Below are 23392 nucleotides of genomic sequence, written 5' to 3'. Positions count from 1 at the left end.
CGTTTCTAACCTGTGGTATCTGCAAGAGAGCATGTTACTATGTTCTGACTTGTGATTTGTTTTTTGCAGTTGGTACATACTTTTTTCTATTTTTAAGTTATTAGATCTAAGGTAAATGAACCTTCGAAGAAAACTGTTACTTATAAAAAGTAGTTAGCTGTAGAAGTTGTTTACTTCTTTTCTAAATATGTAATATAACCAAGGCTTAAACATCTACCTATTTATAATAATGATATTTTATCTCCAAAATAGTAACTTTACAGTTGAAGGCAGAAACCCTCTTACCTTTTAATGTAAGTTCATTTAAAGAGATTTTATTCCAAGTGATTTTGGAGCGTTGCTATTGGTCCATTCATCATGAAATTTTCATACAACGTAAAGGACAGCTGGTGTGTTAACAAGACATAGAAAAATAAAAATCGACAAAAATGGAGATACATGGTTTTCTTTGGACAGCTACAATACGTAGTATATCGCTGTTGTCGGAACAAAACCTTGTATCTCCATTTTTGATGTTTTCAGTTTTTGACAGTTTGAAAATGTCTGTTGCTCTTTACACTGTATGTAAATTTCATGATGAATGGACTAAAATAAATGTCCCAAAATGAAAAGTCTGCTTCCATTGACTTACATTAAAAGTAAAGTAGGTTTTTTCCTTTTCCTGTAAAGTTGTCATTTTGGAGATACGAGGTTTTCGTCCGACAACAGCGAGATGTAATTAGCTATACATAATAATATGTCCCATGCATATTTTAAAATGTACCATCTGAGAAAAGAATTTGTTAAGCCTACAAGAGCTTTTAAAAAGCACTTAACCAAGTTAGGACCATATTGTTTGTTCTGTAGGTTAGTCATGGTTTTCCCACAAATTCTTATTAGAATTTATTTGTCCTGAAAATGTATGAAAACAAACACATACACACACATATAAAGCATTATGAGTCTCCTGCTCAGAGGTCAGATGCTGCCAGATGAGAACAACAGACACAAAGAGATAGATACAGGAGAGAAAGGAGAGAGAGAAAAGGGTAAGTACTGTAGTAGGTGGTGTCTTTAGTAGGCTTTAGTATATGTGTGTTGGCTGGTAAATGCTGTATTAGGAAATAAATAAGGGGCAGGGCAGGGCAGGTATGTGTGAACATGCACTGAACTTGTTCTGATATGTCCATCATGACCTCCTCACCCTTTTGCCATATGCTAAGAGTGTGGCCTCCAGCCTCGGGGCTTTGAGAAGGCAAAAACGAGTACTCCAGTCTGTGTGTACATCATGACTTGTATGTTCTGACTCTGCTAAGAAGTGCAAAACATAAAATACAAAATCCAAAAGACTACCTTTAGAAGTCTAAAGCTGTTACTGTCTTTCTATTATGTTATACTGTTAATTACGTAATCAAATACTTATCATAGTTACTTATTAAATTACACACATTCCATTTACATTCTAGAGCAGACTTTTTTGTTTGTTTGGAGGCCAAACAATAACAAAAACATGGCAATGATGTAAAAGATGTGCTATTTTTCTGCAAAACTGACTGTATACCAGAGGCAAAGGCAAAATTAAATGTTTGGTTAGGCCTGTGAAAAAGTATGTAGGCCAACTTGGTAGATTTCCAAGCACTCTATGTACTACCACACTGTCGTATCATCAGGCTATAGTGTTACAGCACTGCAGTCATCATTATATGTTTTCCAATGCTTCTGCTCTAATACAAAACAACAGCAAGACTGTACACAGTAAACAGAATGCTGGATTCACATACACCCAACCAATACTTTACTTCACTAACCAACCAGGACCAGATCAGGGCCGCGATTAGGAACAAAATATTATTGAAATTAGTGAAAATTTGTTTATTTTTAAAAAAAAACTAACTGACATATGTGTCAGAGTGTGAAATGAGACTGGTCTGGAGGCAGACGGAGGCAGTGGCTGTACAGCAGGAGTGTCAAAAGTAACTGTGAGAAACTGTGAAAGTGAATGTATGGATACAGTGTCAACATATTACTCAGTTAAAAGTGTAAGTATGGAGCCAAAAATACACTTAAATGAAATTCAAAAAGTATTCACATTTAAAGATACTATATTCAGCCGTTACACTAACATCTCTCAGGAGAGCAAATTTACTGTGACTGCACACTCTCCTATCCAGTGGGGTTGCCATGCCTTGAAAGTGGTGAGGCAAGACATATTGTTTCTCAAAAAAACAAACAAACAAACAAAAGCGTGCTAGTGGATATACATGGCTGAGTGATTGACAAAAGACAACTAGGCCACTCACTGACTAACTAAAAGCCCTACATATAGCATATGTCATACTAATGACATGTTCCAGTAAACCTATTGATGTCAGTGTTTGTTTTGACCCCGAGCGCTTTACTGGGTTTCGCTCAGGCGGCACACTTTGCATGGAGCCAAAAATACACTTAAATGAAATTCAAAAAGTATTCACATTTAACGATACTCAACTATATTCTGCCTTTACACTAACACCACTCGAGGGAGAGCAAATTTACTGTGACTGCACACTCTCCTATCCAGCGGGGCTGCCATGCCTTGAAAGTGCTGGGGCAAGACATATTGTTTCTCAGAAAAACAAACAAACAAACAAACAAAAGCGTGCTAGTGGATATACATGGCTGAGTGATTGACAAAAGACAACTAGGCCACTCACCGACTAACTAAAAGCCCTACATATAGCATATGTCATACTAATGACATGTTCCAGTAAACCTATTGATGTCAGGGTTTGTTTTGACCTCGAGTGCTTTACTGGGTTTCACTCAGACAGCACACTTTGCAGTAATAAATACTAGAAATTTTGTAAATTTCATATTTCTACCAGATTTGTAATAATAATAATAATAATAATAATAATATTTTTTTGTTTATAGAGCTCTTTTCATACTGGTGGCAGCTTAAAGTGCTTTACAGACAGGTGATAATGTTTTACAGTAATATACAAGACAAGATAAAAGAAATACCAAAGAGCACTGCAATATTTGTCAGAGGCTCTTGGCAGTCAGAGGCCTCTGGGCACTGGCCTCAATGGCCGGGTCAGTAATCCATTCCTGATAATACCTCATGGCATGTAAGCGGCTGTGAAAATGAATAGTTTCGTTTCAGACGAGGGCGAGGGGTAGAAGGTGTGAGAGAGAGAGAGAGAGAGAGAGAGAGAGAGAGAGAGAGAGAGGGAAGAGAATCAGAGAGAGAAAGACAGAGGTGAGACAAAAAAGAGAGACAGAGAGACAGGTCAGCGAGAGAGACAGAGAGAGAGAGAGACAGAGAGAAAGACAGAGACAAGGAGAGAGAGAGAGAGAGAGAGAGAGAGAGAGAGAGAGAGAAGGCGGAGGAGCTGCATGCTGTGTTGTTTTATAACACACTCCCCTGGGAGTCCTAAGCGCTGTCAGTCCACACACACACCCTCTCTCTCTCTCTGAACGCCAGAACGCACTGCACACACACACACACATGGACACACATAATGACGCAGCTCAAACCAACAAGTGAATTTGGGCAACAGGTTTGAAAATCTGGCTTTAAAGTCCACTGGGGAACATATTTCTGTGAATATATATAGTATGTTACTGTGAAGAGTATACACTGGAAATCTGGAGCTAAACCTGAGTTCTTCTAACTAACATCTTCTAACTTCAAACTGAAATTCTTGTTCATTTTTACTGTATTTTACAGAAACAGAGTTTATTTGTAGTTATTGTAATGTTACGGCGTGTTTTGCAGGCAAAAGTAAACTCCACCTGAGATAAATGGTTTTAAACAATTTGATTAGGTGTCTAAGAGTTTTGCGCAGTACTGTTAGTCAGTCAACATGAATAAAGAAATCATTGTCCATCTGTACTGTGACTTTTATTCAAACATTTCTTTATTGTCTACATTACACTACTGTGAAAATACAGCCATTTGCGAAAATTTGATCAATTTTTTAGTGCAGAATAAGTTAACACATCCTTTACAGAGAACACAGTCTGCACTTTTTAAAGCACAGTTTCACATATTAGGGGAAAATAATAAATAAAACATAAAATGTGACCCGGCAAAAGTTAGGGCACATTTTATAGTCTATGTTTTATTTTTTTTCCAATATGTTAAACTCAACAAATCAATAGAAATTGTGCACTAAAGTCAAGTAGAAGTGACCAGAATAAAAAATAATTGAATTGGTGAAATCTGAGATTTCTTGACATTTTGAATTGTTTAATAAAAAATGTATCATTTTACATCATTTAAAGGCCGAAGATTTATTGATTCTTCAGCACTCTTTCACACATGCACAAATCCACCTCTGACTCTCCCACCCTGCATCACTACTATTCTCACTATCCCTCCATGCATTTCCCTCTCATTGCCTCCAGCACTGAGATGGAAAACAATCGCTACCTGTGCAAGTTGCAGCTGATGACCGATTGAGAGCAGAATAGAAAGAGCCCAGGGGAAAGATATCCATCCAGGAGTGCACAGAGAGAGAGAGAGAGAGAGAGAGAGAGAGAGAGAGAGAGAGAGAGAGAGAGAGCGGTCCCAGTGCTCCTCGTAATGCCACATCTATTCCTCCTCAATAGAAGATGACAGCTCAATAAACAGGGGTTTAGCTCCGGCTCCTGCCCTACTACAGCCCCCACAATCTAAGTGTGTGTAATGGAGGCAGTTATATGTGAATGCAGGTGTGCTGCCAGGAGTTATGGGTAATGAGACTGAGAGATGGAGGCCAGTACAGCTGCAGCTCGGCCGAAGATCGTAGTTTAATACCTGCCCGGATCATGCTGACAGCTGCCTCCGAGACGCGGCAGAGAGGAGACGGTATATAATTACATAGTGGAGTAGCATAAAAAAGTTTTAGAACTTTACTCCATGTGGTAGAGGTGCGGAAGAGAGTGGGACACAATGAGATTAATGTTTTTTTCATACATAACCTAAACCAGACTGAGGCGCAAGTTGTAACAGTTGCGAAAAAGTCTGGTAAATTAATTCAACACAATTCTATGTTGTTTGTTTCCAACCCAAATATATCTGAATCAGAATCACTTTATTTTGCAAAGTATGTTACACATACAAGAAATTTGTCTTGGTGAGTGCACAGATGTATGACATGTAACATACTAAACAGAACAGACGGCACACAGACTATTAACTAGTAATAAACCAAGGGAAAAGTAAAATAAAATACAATAAAGAGAATAAAGAATAAAGTACAATAACAAAAAACAGCCAATGTGAAAGGAGCTCAGGAGATCTGTACATATGCAAATATGAAAGTCTGTACATATGCAGGTCAAGTAGACATGTACTATAAAATATACTATAAAAACTATTATGTACAGTATGTTACAGTGATACGATTTTGTAAAAAATTTTAGTAGTGCAAACAAGCACTATACATTATTACATAAAAATCTATGCACAGAATAAATGTGGTTACCGAAAATAGGCTGTGAAACAAACACAAAGTAGAACAGTGAATATTAGTACACTGTTAGAAATAAAGGTATGGTGCAGGTACATTTTTCATTCATCAAGGTACAAACAACGTAAATGTAACCTCAAAGGTACAACAGTGGTTTTAAGGCTGAATTGTCTACTTTAAATATTTTTTACCCAGAGGAAAAGTATGTTTTTGTACCTTTTCATGACCTAACGTTTTAAAACAGAACAATAAAATAAAAGCCTAGAGATGAGACGGGGTGTGTGGAGTCAATACAGCTTAGAAAATATAATTTCAATGAATTATGGTACAATTATGTTCCCTGACTAAAGGTACTGAGATGTACCATTGAGGATACCACCCCAGTGACAAGAGACTGCCCCAGAGAGCCTATCATAAAACTGAAATATATTTATTTACACGACAACTACAGTTGTCATACATTTTAACAAATATATGAATAATAAAAATAACTATGATCAAATGAACTATAAAAATGAACTGTTTTGAATGTATATAGGGAGCACACATTGTTTATTTTGGCAGTCTCAGTTCTAACACTGTGTTAAAACTAACCCTGCCATGTGGACACTGTACTGTAGCCTGGCTAGTTCTTGCTGAGAGTTATTTATATGCTTTAAAATTGTGCTCCATCACAGACACCAGGAGGCTGATTAAAATAATATAGGTGTGAATTTGTGACTCAGACACATAAATCAGTAACTAAAAAACACATATGATGAAAAAGAAATATCTGTGCAAATGCTGTGATTAGTCACCAATGACTCTGCAATAATAATACAAGAGACTGACCAAAACATATTGTGCTTGAATCTATTTCACTATGTTAAAAAGTCAATGATATTTTTACCCAGTATTAGGCTGTGCCAATACTTTCTCCTATTTTATGTAACGCACAGGTATATGCCACTCGCATAAGGATCTTACGAGTGAAAGGAACAGGAAAATAAGTTAACAAACAGGCGTTTCCAAAGCTTAAATGGCCAGGACCTGCTGGTAGGCCCAAAGTTCTATTACACACTTCTATAACCTAAGAATAGCCTTTGAGAGACAAATCAGATGAAAAAAAAATTACGTGAAAATGTGTATAGGTGAACATACAACCTGACATAGGGCTATTGTCGGACGAAAACCTCATATCTCCAAAATGATAACTTTACAGGAGAAGGAAAAAACCTACTTTAATTTTAATGTAAGTCAATGGAACCAGACTTTTTTCCAAGTATCTTTGGGTTGTTTCTTTTAGTCCATTCATCATGAAATTTAAAAACAATGTAAAGGGTAACAGATATTTTCAAATTATGTCAAATACTGAAAAACGTCAAAAACTGAAATACAAGGTTTTTCTTCTGACAACAGAAATATGAACACACAAATGGCAGTCTGTGTGTGCAACAGGCATTAGAGTACACAATACATCAATGTTGTTTTTTTTATAAATCCATCATACGGCAAGGCTGAGAATTCATCATAAGAACCTATTCTGAATGAAATTCAAGTACGGTTTATAAATGAGGCCCCAGGCTTCAACATCACTGAGTGATGGATTCTGAAAACTTCTAAGACTGAACTTTGGAAGTGTGGAAAAATATCCCTGAAGATTTCTTTGAAAACTGAAAATAACTCTTCTGAAAAGAATGTAAGCTGTAGACGAAAGGTGGACAGACTTAATAATGACAGTTCTGATATTATATTTACGTGTTGAGGCTTCTGTGTAATTTTCTGCATATATGTTTTCTGCTTTTTTTTTCTTAATGATGAAAAATGAACTTGTACTTGTGCCGTTTTGACTGGATCAAAAAGCTGCATAGGCACTAGCAGCAACTGCTGGTCTCGCACACACCTGAAGTGGCACCTTTAATGTGACTGCAAAGTAGATGATAATGGAAATCGAGCTGTCTTGACAGATCTGATCTGTGAGAACATTTAAAACACAATTAAATGACTATATTAGCTAGTATTGATGCCAGTGACCTGCCAGACATGCTAAAGAGGGAATGACATTGCAACAAATTGCACAACTTTTATCTTGCTCATTTTCACCATCAGCATCGCCAGGAGAGCCCACTCTTGGTCTGCTTACATAGCTGACCTTTGAAATAGCACAAATATGAACTGGGTAAAGTAGCAAAATAAGTAGAGAAACAGAAATAATAACTGCATTTCAACAGATGTGCATCTCATCTACACTAAAACACGTAATGCTCTGAATTTACTTGATTCAGCTGTGTACATCAGCTACACATTAAGAAAATATACATGTCCAAAAGTACACAGACACTTCTTCTAATTAGTGAATGCAGCTACCTTAAGGTACCTCCATTTCTGACATAGGCGTTCAATAGCACACACCAGTGTATATGCTCCATAGCAAACCACTACCAATAGAATGGGATGCTCTGGAGCATCCGCACATGAGCCTAAGGTCACCATGCCCAGTGTCAAGAATCAGCTAGAGGGGTATAAAGCCTGCCAGCATTGGACTGCGAAGCAGTGAAACTGCATTCACCGGAATGATAGAGCTTCATCCAATACCTTTGGGACCCTCTGGGATCCAGAACAGATCATCCAACATCAGTACCTGACCTCACTAATGTTCTTGTGGCTGAATCAGTCAAATCTTCACAGCAATGTTCCAACATCTAGTGAAAAGCCTAGACTGCTACTGCAGCAAAGAAGTGAAAAAACATAGCGTAAATTAGTGGTTCTCAAATCAATCGTCGGGGACCCCAGGTGGTCCAAATATTTACTCTATTCTTTGCTCTATTCTTGAGCAAAAATGTGCACAGTATTGGACCAGTGTTGTGGTATCACCCCAATAAAATTTAGTACTTCAGTCCTTCTTACATTTGGCAGTAACTGTGTTGATGTAATATATTTCTTTCATGTGAAAATAACGTAGGAATTAAGTCAATGCATCACTTTTTTCCAGTGTAGCACAGGTTTATGGCGGTGTCTAAAAATTCATCCAAAAAATAACTGGCACTCTCAACATGAGGACTACTTCAGAAACCCCCTAGCCCACCAACCTCATTTTCATCTCAGCAGGTCAAGAAACTGAATAAAAAAAAAACACTCCACACGTTGGATGTCTGAACAGGTCTGCTGAAACAAGCAGCTAATTGAAAAACGAGTGAAAAAGAGTGGGAGAGAATGGCAGAGAGGGACTGACAGAGAACATCCAGTGGAGGTCTGTGAAGGTATAATGCTGAAAATGGTTTGTCCATCCTCGTGTGACTTTAATAAATCATTAAACTGAACTGAGTGGACCTATTTTGTGTGCAATCCCACTGGTCAGGAAAAAAAAACTGTAAACAAATGGACAAGGCAGTAAAAGGTCTTCGTGCAATAGCTTTCTGAAAGCACCTGGAAGCCTCCGGAAGCTGTCACTTTGATTCGGCTTTTCGCAGATGAAATGAGGATTACTGGGAAATGAGCTTTTTCTGCCTCTTCCAGGCCGCCTCAGAGTACGTGAGGCATTTTGCATGCATGAGTGGCCAGCTTGGGAAATGTCTTGTGACACATGCTCTGTGGTCAACAGATGTTGTGGACCAGAGCTGAGTACACATTCAGGCATAGGGGACACCATCCACACCTCCTGCACACTATAGGACATTTCGGTCGATTACAAAACCAGGCACTGGGGAATCCTTTAACTATAATAGAAATAATAATAATAATAATAATAATAGTAATATAATAATAATATAATTGGGGTGTAAAATGCATTGATAGGCTGCGATCAATCTGAAGATGGTGATTTTAATTACATCAAAATTAGGATGTTACAATCAATTATACACTCTTACCAAAGGGGTTCTTAATAGTACCAAAACAGGTTCTATAACTTCTAACAAAAGCAGATTTTTTTTGGTGATAGAACCATCTTGAAAAAGGTTCTTTAAAGTATCATATCATAGAGAATAAACATTTTATCAAGCAATGAACCATATTTGCATTCAAACTGTTCTTTATCACAATTCCATATATAACAAGTGCCTTTACTAAACAAGAACCATTGTTGAAGGTTATGACTAATTAGAACAATATTCAATAAAATATGTGCTCTTTAACAAAGTAAAATTCTCAGGCTATTTTCAAACATAAAATTAAGAAGCTTAGTGTATTTTATTTTCTAAATTCCACTCCTGTGAAAACAGTTTTTACAGTTACACTTGTGTATTCAGTGTTTTCATAAATAATTCTGAATAATTTACTGTAAAAAATAAGATGGTTGTTTTAACTTAAAAAGAAAGTAACCTGGCTGTCTTAAAATTAGATTAAATACATTTACTGAATTAAATAGTAAGATAGGAAATAACAGTAAAATAGTAATAGAATTAGAATCTGTGTCGTATTCTATTATTATCTGAAGTTAAAATATATATAAAATATATGTAAAAAAATATTTATAATATTTATTTAAAAAAAGGCAGCACAGTTATGACCTTAGTTAAAACACACAGGGGCAGATCTACTAACTCTAGCCTTGTGCTGTTAAAAAGTCACCTGTTGTTTTGTTTCCTGGCAGCATTGTGTCAAAATTATGACTAAATAATAACTTGTGTTCTCAATATTTTGAATTAGTATTGTGGCATCTCACCACTGGACGCGCTGCTGTTGGAGCACAGGAGGCGTGGTCATGCAAAGCGGCCATGCAAAAAGGCTCTTGGGAGGCCCCGTGCTCTTGGTAGGAGAGACATTTATTGCAGTTGTGGATGTGAGTGTAAAAAGTGTTTACATGTTATGTGTGTTTTATTGTGCTGGGCTTTTGGGTTAGTTAGTGGTGTTAAATGTCTACCACAAAGAGGAATCCTATGGCTAAAAGTGACTTGCCTGCTTCCCACCCTTGTCAGCTAGTGCTGAGTAGCTGTTCTTCTTAATAAAAGAGCATTAGCGCAATGTTTCCTTCTTCTGAGTAAAACCTGTTTATACTGTGCTGGTCTTATGTTAGTTGCATGTAAGTTCTTAGTGGATACCATGCTAAACTGCCCCCCAGCACAAATTCTTTGTAAATGTAAGGTTTCATGATACATTCAGTCATTTCCTATAGAACCAAGTCGAATCATTCAGCTTTGGTGAAAACATCCTGAAATGAGAAAGTAATCTGATGTTTCTTTTTACATGCATAAGATTATTTGGCCCAATTCCTAAACATTTTTATTTTTTATCTTCAGGTGATGTTATCAGATTAAATGATCGAATGCCATCAGCAGACAATTTTGCTTTTTTTTGCAGTGTATAATGTGAATAACTGAGCGATCTGTCATGTGTAATGCTCATCTCATCTCATTAATCCCCATCATCATCATGTCATCCCTGTCACTCCATCCATTATACTGATACAACACAACAATGTTCCAATGACACCACATCTGTTTCTATTCTCTTTCACAACTGACAGGGTTTTTTTACTATTGCTGTAAAAATCATCCGGAAAGAAGTTTGTACTCTGACAAAACACTTCACTGCAGACCTTTAAAGAGACAATCCAATGAAGCATCAAATTTACACAAATTTCTCCTTACCCCAAATATGGTCCATCAACCAAGACACGTCTGGTGTCTAAAGTCTGCTTCCTTAGTTTTGCCAACTGAAATGGTTTATTCATATTAAAGGCCTTCACAGATCGAGCGTGATTCATTCATGCAGTTAATTTGGATGAAAATATATTAATATAATCACATGTATAACTGATGATATTGTGTACACCAAACTCTTTCAAATGGCGAAAACGTGACAGTGTTTTATTCACCCTCTGTTTGATTTTTGCAAACTTTCGCTGAGGACACAAACTCTGACCACTCACAGTCGTCTCTGCCGTTGGCATTGCAACAACTAAGATGTCAAATTGGCTGTGTCTCAGCAACTAGACCTTTTCACAAACAACAAGATGATCACAATTTCCAAATGCAGCTCAAATGGAGCTCAAACTGGGCTGAGTTACAAGTGACAGCACTCGAAGAATTTCACCTTCTGAATGAAGCGCTGAAGCTCTCCATGTTACTTTCTCTTTTCCAAAACGCAGAACTGCCTGCCCAGTGTCGCTGTTCGCTCATTCTGTGAGAAGCAAAGATTTTATTTGAACTAAAAGACATTCAGATTGCTTGTTTTGTGCTTTGTGTTTGTGCCGAACTGCATCTCCAAAAGCAGCTCAAACTGAGTGCTGTGAGTGAAAGAGCTCATTAAGTCTAAGGTCCTCTATGAGGTGGACAAACTCTCTGTTCTCCTTTTAGCTTTTCCAAGAAAAGAGTTCTGCACAATGGCTGTGTCTGAAATGTAACAAATGCCTACTCAGACAGTGTTCTGAGCCAGGAAGACACCAAGTCAAGTCCAAATGTCTTTATAAAATACTGCCTGCTGAGTTTCCTTAGTTTGGCCATTTTTGAATGATGCATGATGCATAATTATTAAAGGATGCATAATTATTAAAGGAGGCACATAGCTTATGCACACGTCCTTGTGCTTTATAAAAGGGCTGTAGTTGGCCGCAGCCATGCCGTACAATAAGCAAGGCTTTTGACCAACAGCAAGCTCTACACTCAGCTCATGTCTGCAGTCTCTCGCTTCCAGCTCTCAACTGACCAGTTTTTCCTGTTCTATACGCATAAATACAGTGAGCGCCCTTTCAGAATAAGAGTCCTTAGCAAAATAAACTCAGAGAATAACTACTACAGAACAATAACCCAGAATTAACATGCACAACATTTCTCAAACAAGAGACGAGCTTAAAACCTAACTTTTGTTTCAGACATAGACTATGTCTGTTTTTATGTCCTGCTGCAAGTGTTTGCTAATGTAAGATAACTTCAGCTAAGGTAAGCCAATGCTTAGGTAGCCTAGCCAACAAATTCAGTGAAATTGTGCTGTTTTTTAAGCATTGGAGCTCCTTTGGTGCGGTGAATGTTTAGTTTGTGTAAAATACCACATCTGACTGCTCGCGTTAAGGTCACATGGACCATGAATGAGACATGTAACCAATCTTGGGCCACATACGAAAGCAGGTCAGGTCTGATTTGAAAAGATCAGATTGCGTGTCCACACATCTCTGACGTGTCACACATCTCTGACGTGTCACATTAAGGTAAAAAATAAAATTTGTGCCACTTCAGCCCACTAATGTGAATATAGCCTATGAAATCTCTAAAAAAGACAACAGAATAGTAAAATCATTTAGATATCTATTAGACTATATACAGACTTTTAGCCACAGAGCTTAAAGATCATAACAACCCGAATAATCAAAATACAAACAGCAGTAATAAACAAGACTGACAAAACCGAACAAGGTAAACACCACAGCATATGACTGGGGATCCTCACTAAAACTGGTCTTTGTCCTATTTAAACATAAATTATTTCCACGTAACATTTACTTTTTTAACTAGTTCTCAAATGGGTTTAAATTAGCATCTTAACTGTGTCAGCATGCTATATTACGTTAGCCGTAAACCTGGCAACCGAAAGCTTTCAATAAGAGAAAATGTGGCCAGCAGTTTTAAAGAAATGTGTTTAAGTGATGTGTTTAATGTGTTTGACTGGTCGTTGGTCATTTCCTCCAGCACTCTGAGCCAATACTTTTCTGCCCTGCTGGTTGGCTGAGGGCAGTTCAGTGAATCTGAGGGAGAGTTTGGAATCCGCAGGGGAGCTGTGGATTAATTTCATAACTTGCATACATTTTTAATTATGTTAAAATTATGTTATGATATTTTATTTATTAAAGCCAAATATCACCCACTTGTGTGCAATCAGTAGCCAGCACATGATAAGTACATAATCAGTATATAATTTGCTATCTGCACTGGTGCCTCTTGAAAGAGATTGTATAGGTTAATAATAATGATGAGTATAACGCATGGACTAATAAGAATGATTTACGCTGACAGAGTTATAGGCAGGGTTGTGTCCAGCACTAATCATTAGCCAACACACTGAGCCATGAAAAGAAGAGAAATGAAGTCATAACACATATTCACACTCGACCACATTGGTTCGGCCATTAGAAGTGCAGAGTTCTTATTGTCTTTTTGCTATACTATTGAAATGTAATTACAGAATTAATTACATAGATAATTGCACAATGATTTGCATTTACATTCCATTTACACTACCATTCAAACATCTGCGGTATTATAAAACTAGTCTCGTTGCAGATAAATTTATAAAATGAAGGCATTCAAATAACCAATACTTTACATTTATTTAATTTAATAATAATAATTTAACCCTTTATATTGGGTTAAATTTAATGAACCAATAGAAATTACCCAAAATTACTAGAAATCCTGTTGTATGAACTTTCATTATAAGTTTAGAATCTTTTGTTCCAATAGCAACGATGGTCACCTCTACATTTTTATACAGAAGTTGACAGCCTTGTGTAAATTTTGAGGTGGTTAAAAAGACACTGTTCTCCAGCACCTCTCTTGACTGACACGTTCAAACCAGTGTTGCCAGATTGGGCAGGATGCCCCAGTAGCATTTTATGCTACTTCACTTGAAAATAACTGTTTATAAGTGATTTTTTGCAATACCCAGTAGTATTTCATATTTAGTTTCACTAGAAACCATAAATAAAAAAGGAAAAAAAGAATGTACGCAATATATACAAAACAGAACAAGCTATCAATAAACAACAACACATTCTTCTTCTTATTATTATTATTATTATTATTATTATTAAATTAGGACATTTTGAAACTGTAACCTTTACAAATATAAGAAAAAACTATACAAAACTATACAAAAATAAGAAAAAAATATTAAGGCTATAAAACAAAAATCTTTTGATGTCTAGTTTGTATTGAAATCCACATTGTAGAAGTTATTATTGCATATGTAAAATATGAAAAAAATGAAAGGTTTGTTTTGAGGTGAAAAATGACAAAAACAAGTCAAAAGTGTGAAGGATAGTTTTTCTTTCTACAAAACATGACCATACACACAACACATAACTTTACTGAATTCAAGTCATAATAAATTATTTCCTCTTCTTTATAGAAGTACTATTTTATTATGTAATGAAAGTTTACATTTAGTTTAGTTTGCTTGTTTTAATGAGCTACAGGTGTGAAATAATGAAACAAAACAAATGAACTGGTTTCAAGGTGCTGTTTGAGATTTGAAAACTGAATAGGTGGATATGTAAACACACAGTGGACAAATGCAACTAATGTCCCTTAAAACTGCACCATGCTTCTGGCTAAAGGAATGGCTACTGGCTGTGAGAAAGATATCACACACATACACACACGCTCAAACAGAGCTGCGGACCGCTGCGCTTCGAGATACAACCCCACACAATGCTGCAATTTAGCACAGCGGACTTGTTCTCTCGGAGAGCTCCCTAATGACAATTAACTGATTGGATTGTGCTTCCCCACAATGGCTGGCTCTCTGGAGGACCGCCGCTGAATAGCACTCACTCGGCCCATCCGGATAATGAGGAGCACTTCACACACAGTGTCAATCACCGCACAGCAGAGCGTCAGGAAGACAGAAGAGCGAGGGATGAAGAGAGGGGGTGGGGGGGAAGAGCGAGGCAGGGAAAACACAGAGAGCAAAGATATGGTTCTGGTCAAAGTCTGTTCGTAAAAGAACAGAGAACAGGGGCTCTTTTCCAGCACCAGCTGCACAAATCCTCACCTATCAATTCTTAATTTGCCACGTTCTTTGATCCTGAGTTGGTCTAACTGCTTGGGAAAGTAACGGCGAGAGTCCAAACTTTTACCAGCATTCAAGAACACTTAGCACACACAGGCACAGACAGTGTGTCTTTAGCAAAAGTGCACTAACAAGTAGGCCGAGACAGTAACTCAGCAGGAGAACGTTAACAAAGACACTCCACCACTTGAGTACCTTCTTGGTCCCACTATAAAGCTTCACAGAATACATGAACAAAATTATTGTGTGCAAAAGTTTGAACAATCCCAGTTACATGGCATGTTTTGTTGATTTTCTACATGAAAAGTTAACACACCTTCTATAGGGAACCTAAATATGACATGTTGCCTACACATTAAGTGCACAATTTTCAAGTTTCAAATATTGGAAAAAAACAAAGCATACCATAGAAAATGTGCCATTACTTTTGCACAGGCCACATTTCATGTTTTATTTTTTTCACCCAACATGGGAAAATAAATTTCTGTTGTTAAATTTCACTGAACATAACATTTTGGAAACACAGATCACAAATCACATAAGTCAAAAACCAAACCAAATCACTTTCAGTAAGCATAGTGGCTTAGGCTGTAGTAGGCTTAAAGGAAGCCACCACAATTTGATCTGATTTTGCCTTATTTTAGCTGAACACATGGAAAATATGCACCATTTAGATCAGGGGTGTCAAACTCAACCAATGAAAGGGCCATTTTAAAAAATCTCAACAAATCCGTGGGCCAGAGAACGAATGCTTTTATTTGATTTTTAATTAACATTTTGCTATAACCCAAACTGGCCATTGTTTATTCAATATACGCCAAATTGTCAACAGTAAAATATAGGCACTTGTAGACCTTAAAATATTATACAAATACTTGAAATATTCAACAATATCCTGTGAAAAAAAATATGGTGGGCCAAAAAGGGTACTCTACTGGTAGAATGTCTTAACAGGTGAAGCTTCTTTTCTGGAAAGAAAACCTGCGTAAACAGCTGACACTGAGCAACAGTGCCATTACATAATGCGTCTGTTCCTCAACAACAGCCATCTGAAGCTCTTACAGCACAGCCAAACTTTCCTCGTCTGTTCACACGACTAGAGGCATAAAAAACACAGCCATTACCAACACAAAAATAACCCACATTTTAGGAGCTTATAAACAAAGCTAACAAGACGCCCAACAACAGGAGGAGCGCATTAAGAGATGAACAGCAAGCGTGGCATTAATTAACAACGATGAAAACAAACAAGATGAGAATTCACTTGAGAAGCAATACAAATGCAGTCATGCTGCAGGTCATGAAATATGATTCTGGTGCCTGTGTGGTTTAAACAAACCTCAGCGACAGCTTTCGACTGTGTAAGGCAGGAAGAGTTTAACCCTTAGATGTCTAGAGTCATTACCACTTTAGTACAGGGGAACATTATAAAGCTTGTGTAATACTCTTACTAAGCCTTAACAAACCAATAACTTATTATAGGTAATTAACTGCCCATTACTACTTTATTAAGCAATAACCACACTCTTAAAAAATGGTTCTTCAAGGGTTCTTTAGTAAAGACACTCAAAGAACTATTTGCATGCTTAAATGGTTATTTGTTATTTATGACATGGTTCTTCAGATTGATGGAGAATGTGTTGTTTAGGGTTCTATAAAGAACCTTTTTGAGAGGGGTTCTACATAGTACCAAAAGGTTTTCCTCTATAGTTATGATGTTAAGCTTGTAACAATAGAAGAACCTTTCTGGTGCTAATAAGCATTTTCAAGAGTACTTCAATTTGTGTATTATACATCATCATTTTTCAGACAATATTTTTTTTGGCTCCTTTTAAAAGCTTGATAATAAATCACCAGTTAGGTATAAATGTAGACAAATGGACCCTCCGTTCTTGGCCCCTCATTTTAATCCTTGTTTTAACTCCCTTTTTGGTTTTAATCACAGGCTTATTACATACTAAAGCTTATTATTCAGTAATTACAGGGACTTCAATGCAAACTGACTGAGCTATTCTTAGGTGATAAAACTGCGTAACAAAACTTTGGGCCTGCCTGCAGGCCCTGGTCATTTAAGGGGTTAAATCCACTCGCCCTTGTCACTTCCCCTAAGGAAACTACAGAGCCATCTTATGGGCTGTTCCATTACTTTATTAGCTCAAGTGAAGGGTGTTAGAAGAGCCTTTGGAGGGGTGCGGAATCGAGCGAACACCGACGTTGACTTCAGCAGCAGTACTTGCCCAGAAATTATTGCAATATGACGCATTTCCCTTTTCAAACCCAAAAATAATGACGGGCAAAGCTTTTCATAAACTATAGTAGTAGACTACAAATTTCAAAATCATAACATTAAATTTACTGGGCTTTAAGTTACAAACTACTGTCATGCATGACTGCTAATACAACTTCATCACTTCATTAGCTGGCTTGTTAAAGCTGGCAAAGCAATTAACTCACATAATATTTTTGCACTGCAAAGTTTGCACGGCTAGCCCATTAGCTCAGTGAGGCTAACCTACCGAGGGTTAGTGCATTTTATTTGAATTATCTGCTCCTCACTGTCCCCTTCTTCCCTTCTACCATGAGTGGCCATTTGTCTGGGTCCCAGACAGCAAGCATATATTGGTCCATTGGCTTGATAAGGTCAGTACCCTGCTGACTGCATGCCACTGCTGGTCAACTCGATGACCACCCAGATTTTTGTCCTGCACACAAGTTTTTAAGCTCCTCAAACAGATTTCAAATGCACGTGACTTTATGTTGGAAAATGAACTAAGACAATGTGTACAAATAATTGAGGGGAAAAAAAGAATGACTAGGCCTAAAATAAAATGATTTTGTTGAACATTGTTGCTGACACTGTGCCAGATTGCTTCAGCTCCTTTTCCCCTTTTCTGAATTTTAATACTTTATAATAATTTTTAAAAGCTCTTCTGTTATTATTTGCTTTCTGGTGTTGACCAGAGAAGTATGGGTTCCCCTTTTGACCCTTCGTTCCTCTCAAGGTTTCTTCCTCTTGCTCTTTGGAAGTTTTTCTTTGCCACTGTCACTATTGGTTTGCTCATGGGGGCTCGCACCCAGTTTTTTCTGTAAAGCTGCTTTGCGACAATGCCTGCCGTAAAAAGCACTATATAAAAAAAACATTGACAACGCAAATACAGCCAACTTATTTACTGTCCAAAACCACCAGTGAACCTTCTGAGTTTTTATATGTAATGCTGATATTGGCAAAATGATCGTAAATCTGAAAGAAATAAGTTTTCTTTGGGTACTATTTTACCCAAAAGACAACACCCTGCATATTCCTCTTCGTCATGAATGGATTTGAATAATACATTCTGGGACAAAACCTTCTAAAACTATAGGCATCACGTGGTGCATTCATAACCAGTTTATGTAATAACTTTATGTGAGGGAGCTTTTAGAGACATTAAGTGCCTCAGACGTCTGGTTCCTATCACCACTACTGTTAACAATTGTGACTCTAAGTTGAATGAAGCATTTCACATCAAACCATAAAAAATGACTTTATTTGCATTATAACAATTCAATTATGCAGAAACAATAAAAAAAAACGTGGATAGACCTTATTATACACTTTTGGTGTATGGGCCTTATTTGAACATGGGGTCTGCATGAACAGTGATTATTATTATTGCTTTTAGTCAATACCTAAGCTGTTAGAATCTCACCTGACTTAGCAGAGCACTAGCTGGATGTATTTATATCAATAAATTATGTGCAAAAGATTGACGTATAACAGACAAATAAATATTCTCTGGAAAAATATTCACGATTACTTAATACTACTCAGTAATGAGCTTGATGAGGCTCACTAAGGGCATTATACTGGACCTAACGATGTAATATGTGTAAAAGATTATGATGTATAATACAAAAATAAAAGTGCTCTTGGTAAAAGCTTAATTCATTCTAATTATTGCCTTTATTGCTTAATAAGCCAGCTACTGGGTTACTACAGGTTTGAGTCTGCACTTCTGATTTTTTTGTGAGATGTAAAAAATAATAATAGTAAAAAATGACAAACATGTCTAATTTAATTGCAACATCTAATGGTTAAAATGCCCAGTTCAGCTGAAGTAACAGATGATTTAAGGGTGATATTTACAGATGAAGTCCTCTGCCACTGCAAATTACAGTACAGTAAAATCTGAACTGAAGCAGCTGATCAATACAAATTGATTCAGAAGAACATTCAGCGTAGGACGGCTGGGTGTTCAGGTTTTTATTGCTATAACAATTATACATCTACATGGACGTCTATATCACAGACCAAATGACTTTTAGTCTTATCACAAAACAATACAGAGATCAAAACAAACAGAGTCAATCTGGACAAACATCCATGTAGAAATTCCCCTGATAATTTATACACTAACCATCAATATTCAGGCTGCAGGATGACATTTAAACAGATTCCTCTGTTCTGAAGGGTCAGAAAAGTCCAGTAGAAGTTATGTTGCATACAATAATCAAATAGCTGAGCAGCACTGCTGCAGATTAGTGTGAATACCACACGTCACTCAAAATGGAGCTGTTAGTGACTGACCACCAAACCCACACTGAGAGAATTACAGAATTTATCAGGAAAATCTAAGGTCAGCCTAAAAAGTCCATGGCAATAACATTCATGAGAGAGAGACACACACACACAGACAGACAGAGAGGGAGGGAGTGAGAGAGTGAAAGAGATAGTGAGAGAAAAACAATGAGACAAGTGAGAGAAAAAGAGTGAGAGAGAGAGGAATAGCAAGAAGGACAGAGTGAGAGAGAAAGCAAAGATGAGAAAGACATTGAGAGAGGAAGGAAAGGAGAAAATGAGGGATTGTATGAGTATGAGAGAGAAGAGAGAGAGAAAGAAAAGAGAGAGTGTGGGGGAGAGAGAGAGAAAGAGAAGAGAGAGGGGAAGAGAGGAGAGTGAGGAGAGAAATAAGAAAGAGAGAGGGAGAGAGGGAGGGAGAAGGGAAAAAGAAAAACAGAGAAAAAATATATAGAGCGATAAATAGGGACAGAGAGGGAGAGAGAGAGAGGGAGAGAGAGAGAGAGAGAGAGAGACAGGCTGATGATCATGAGTAGTTGAGTCCAGTCAGAGTTCAGTGACCTCTGCTGCAGTGAATAAGACTAAAAGGAGAACACTCTTATTAAAGGGCCGCCCGGTGACAGGGTCAGAGGCAGGAAGCGACCTCAGCCTCTCCTCCTAATAAGAAGCATCGCTCAGAGTGGGCGTGATGTCCGGCACGCATGGATGAAACCTGTCTGCCTTTCTGAGAGTGAGAGACGACCAGGAGAACTTTCACACGACCACACAGACACCTGAGCCAGGATTAGCACCAATCTCTGTCCTTCTCTCGCTCTTTCTTTTCTCTCACTCTCTGCCTCCTTCTCTCTCTCTTTCTCTTTCTTACTCTTTCTTTTCTCTCACTCTATGCCTCCTCTCTCTCTCTCTCATTTTCTCTCTCTTACTCTCTCACTCTTTCTTTCCTCTCAATCTCTGCCTCCTTCTCTCTTTTCCCACTTTTTTCTCACTTCTTTTCTCTTTCACTCTCTCTTGCTCTCTCTCTATTTCTCTCATTGCTCTCTATCTTTCTACCTGTCTCTCTGTCACTCTTATTTCTCCCAAACTTTCACTCTCTCTCTTTCTCTCTCTCTCTTCTCTCTCCCTAATTCTTTCTGTCTCTCTCTCTTTGACTCTCACTGTTTTCACTCTCCCTATTTCTCTCTCTCTCTCTCTTTCTCTCACTCTCTGCCTCCTTCTCTTTCTTTTTCCCACTTTGTTCTCTCTTCTTTTCTCTTTCACTCTCTTGCTTTCTCTCTGTTTCTCTCTTTGCTCTCTATCTTTCCATCTGTCTCTCTGTCTTACTCTCATTTCTCCCTAACTCACTCTCTCTCTCTCTTCTCTCTCTTCCTAACTCTCTTTCTACGTCTGTCTCTCTTTGACTCTCATTGTTCTCTCTCTCTCTCTCTCTCTCTCTCTCTCTCTCTCTCTCTCTCTCTCTCACTGATATGAATGGACTTGGCCACCCACAGATTTCAGTCTTGACTGGTTGTATTCATTCAGCTCCAGTCTCTCAGTAGGACCTGTCTGACATTCAGAAAACCTGCCGCTCTCCCTCCGTCTCTCCCAATGCTGTGGAACGCTAATGCTGTGTTTGACATCACTATATAAAACCTCTCCAAATGGAAAGCTTTCAATGAATGTAAAGCAATTTTGCTTCCTAATGCGTCAAACTCCCTGTTGTCTGGGCTATTATTTTAATATTCCTCATAGCCTAGAAGCAGGGGACGTCATGGACCCAGTCGTCTCGAGGGGAATTTTCTCACCCTTTCCGTGTACATTGTATGCACCCTTGAGCTTCTTTTCTCCATTTTAAGCAGGCTTAAGCAGGGACATTACCTGTCGTGAAGAACCAGGTCTTTGGAGAAAGATGAATATTGATTAAGAGGCTCCTTAGTTCTAGACGACAAAGCACTTCTGTCAGTTGCTCTGAATAAGAGCGTCTGCTAAATGCCATTAATGTAAATGTAAATGTAGTTCTGTAGTACAAGTAGGAGCAGCAACTCTGTCAATATCTGCACCATGTTTCTCCTGTGCCACAAGAAAATGTGCTCAGATGGCATGCAGATGGTACATATACACCAATATTTCATTTTTCATGTTTTTGGAAAGGTGATTCTCATTTGCATGCCACCACACCACCTGCCGCCCCCCTACAATACTGTCATCAATCGGTGATGTCTAGGGGACACAATTAGATGATATTATGCTCCAAAACATCTCACAAGCCTATGATAATATTGGAAAACAAAAATCCCCAGAAAAGGTTACTGCACAATAAAGTCATGAAGTCACAGACAGGCTTATATGTCGTCCTGTATGGTGACCCAGAAAGAGGCAGGGCTACAGGGAAACTTCATGTTTGGTAGCTTACTTATGAAGAAAACCAAGTCTGGAAGTCACTAGGGCTGCACAATACAGACAAAACACTGGCACTGCAATTATACTGCTACATATTGTGCTTTTTATACTTACAGCATATTAAAAACAATGAGGTGTATCAGTAATGTGACATGGTTAAAGATCGATCTGCATTATTTTGACCAAAATAATTTACTTTTGTTGGACGATATGAATACTGTGATTCATTTAAACACCCACAAAAACACTCATCAGGAACTGTGATTGGTCAGGATGTAGTAAACACCATACGATAAAAACACTGCATCTGGTTAGAGGGCTATCGCAGTACTCTGTAATATCAAAAGGGACATTAAGCAACAATAGCTGCACTGACGGCTAGTAGACAGCCAGTTGACGTAGCTGGTTAAAAATTTGATTGAAGTGAATAAATTTCACATTTCACATTGTGTATTGAATACAACTTCATTAATACTAGACAATAAGGTGTTTCCTCAAAATAGTTCAATGCAAAATTTCCAAAGACACTGATTAACCCTTGTGTGGTGTTCGGGGTCTGTGGGACCCATTTTGAAGTTTACTAAAAGAAAAAATGATGTGATTTATTATTATTTCAACCTCAGATTACTTGGCCTTTGCTCATTTTCTGTGAAGAACATATAAAATAACACATTTTCAGTGACTTCACACTGTTCACCCCCTACACGTGGTGTTGGGGTGAACCTGCGGGGAATAAAAATGTGGAGGCGCTGTGTCCCTTCACTCTGTTCTCCTCCTACATGGCCTGTTGTTAGTGTGTGTGTGTCTGTGTGTGTATGTGTTTGTATATGTGTGTGTGTGTGAGGGTGGACAACATGGACAGGCTGCTGACTGGCTACAGCTGCTAAAGGAGAACCCTACGATGGCCACTGGTGATATTTTTAAACATCTGGTCTTTTTACACAAATTGTTATGGCTGCATTGATTTAACAATAATGCGGTGGGCCCATCAGACCCACTGAGTAAAAAAATATTATCAGGTGAGGAAAGACATCCCGCTGTCATGTTAAAGTAGTTGCTTAGTGACTTTGGTTTCCATGGTGGTCAAAGCTTAAAGGCCCCAGTGTTGCAAAAGACAGTAACAATTTACAGTGCAGCCAGCTACAATGGGCACAAAGCTCTCTTCTTCAAAGCACGCAAAAACGTCAGACAGGCAACAGTCACTCACCCTCCCTTAATGTAGTCCAAGAAGGTGACTTCAATATCCACGAGGAAGGACAGAAGTGTTACCTGGAGACAGGAATGCAAAAAGAAAGATTGGAGTTCAGTTCTACAACATGCTGCCTGCACTAGCCTGGCA

The 23392-nt window shown here is 37.9% G+C and overlaps 1 protein-coding gene across 2 annotated transcripts in view; it reads right to left on the bottom strand.

The window, feature by feature from the left end:
• The window catches only part of LOC118812377 (copine-8), a 180591-nt gene that overhangs the window by 31857 nt on the left and 125342 nt on the right, over positions 1–23392 (bottom strand). For both annotated transcript variants that reach the window (XM_036577347.1, XM_036577348.1), the window contains one exon: positions 23261–23322. In XM_036577347.1, coding sequence (XP_036433240.1) covers positions 23261–23322 — 62 coding nt within the window. The remainder of the gene's footprint in view (positions 1–23260; positions 23323–23392) is intronic.

This window comes from Colossoma macropomum, unplaced genomic scaffold, assembly GCF_904425465.1.
Source record: "Colossoma macropomum unplaced genomic scaffold, Colossoma_macropomum, whole genome shotgun sequence".
Taxonomy (NCBI): Eukaryota; Metazoa; Chordata; class Actinopteri; order Characiformes; family Serrasalmidae; genus Colossoma; species Colossoma macropomum.
Note: the sequence above shows the minus strand (reverse complement) of the source record. Positions and strands in the feature narration are given on the sequence as shown.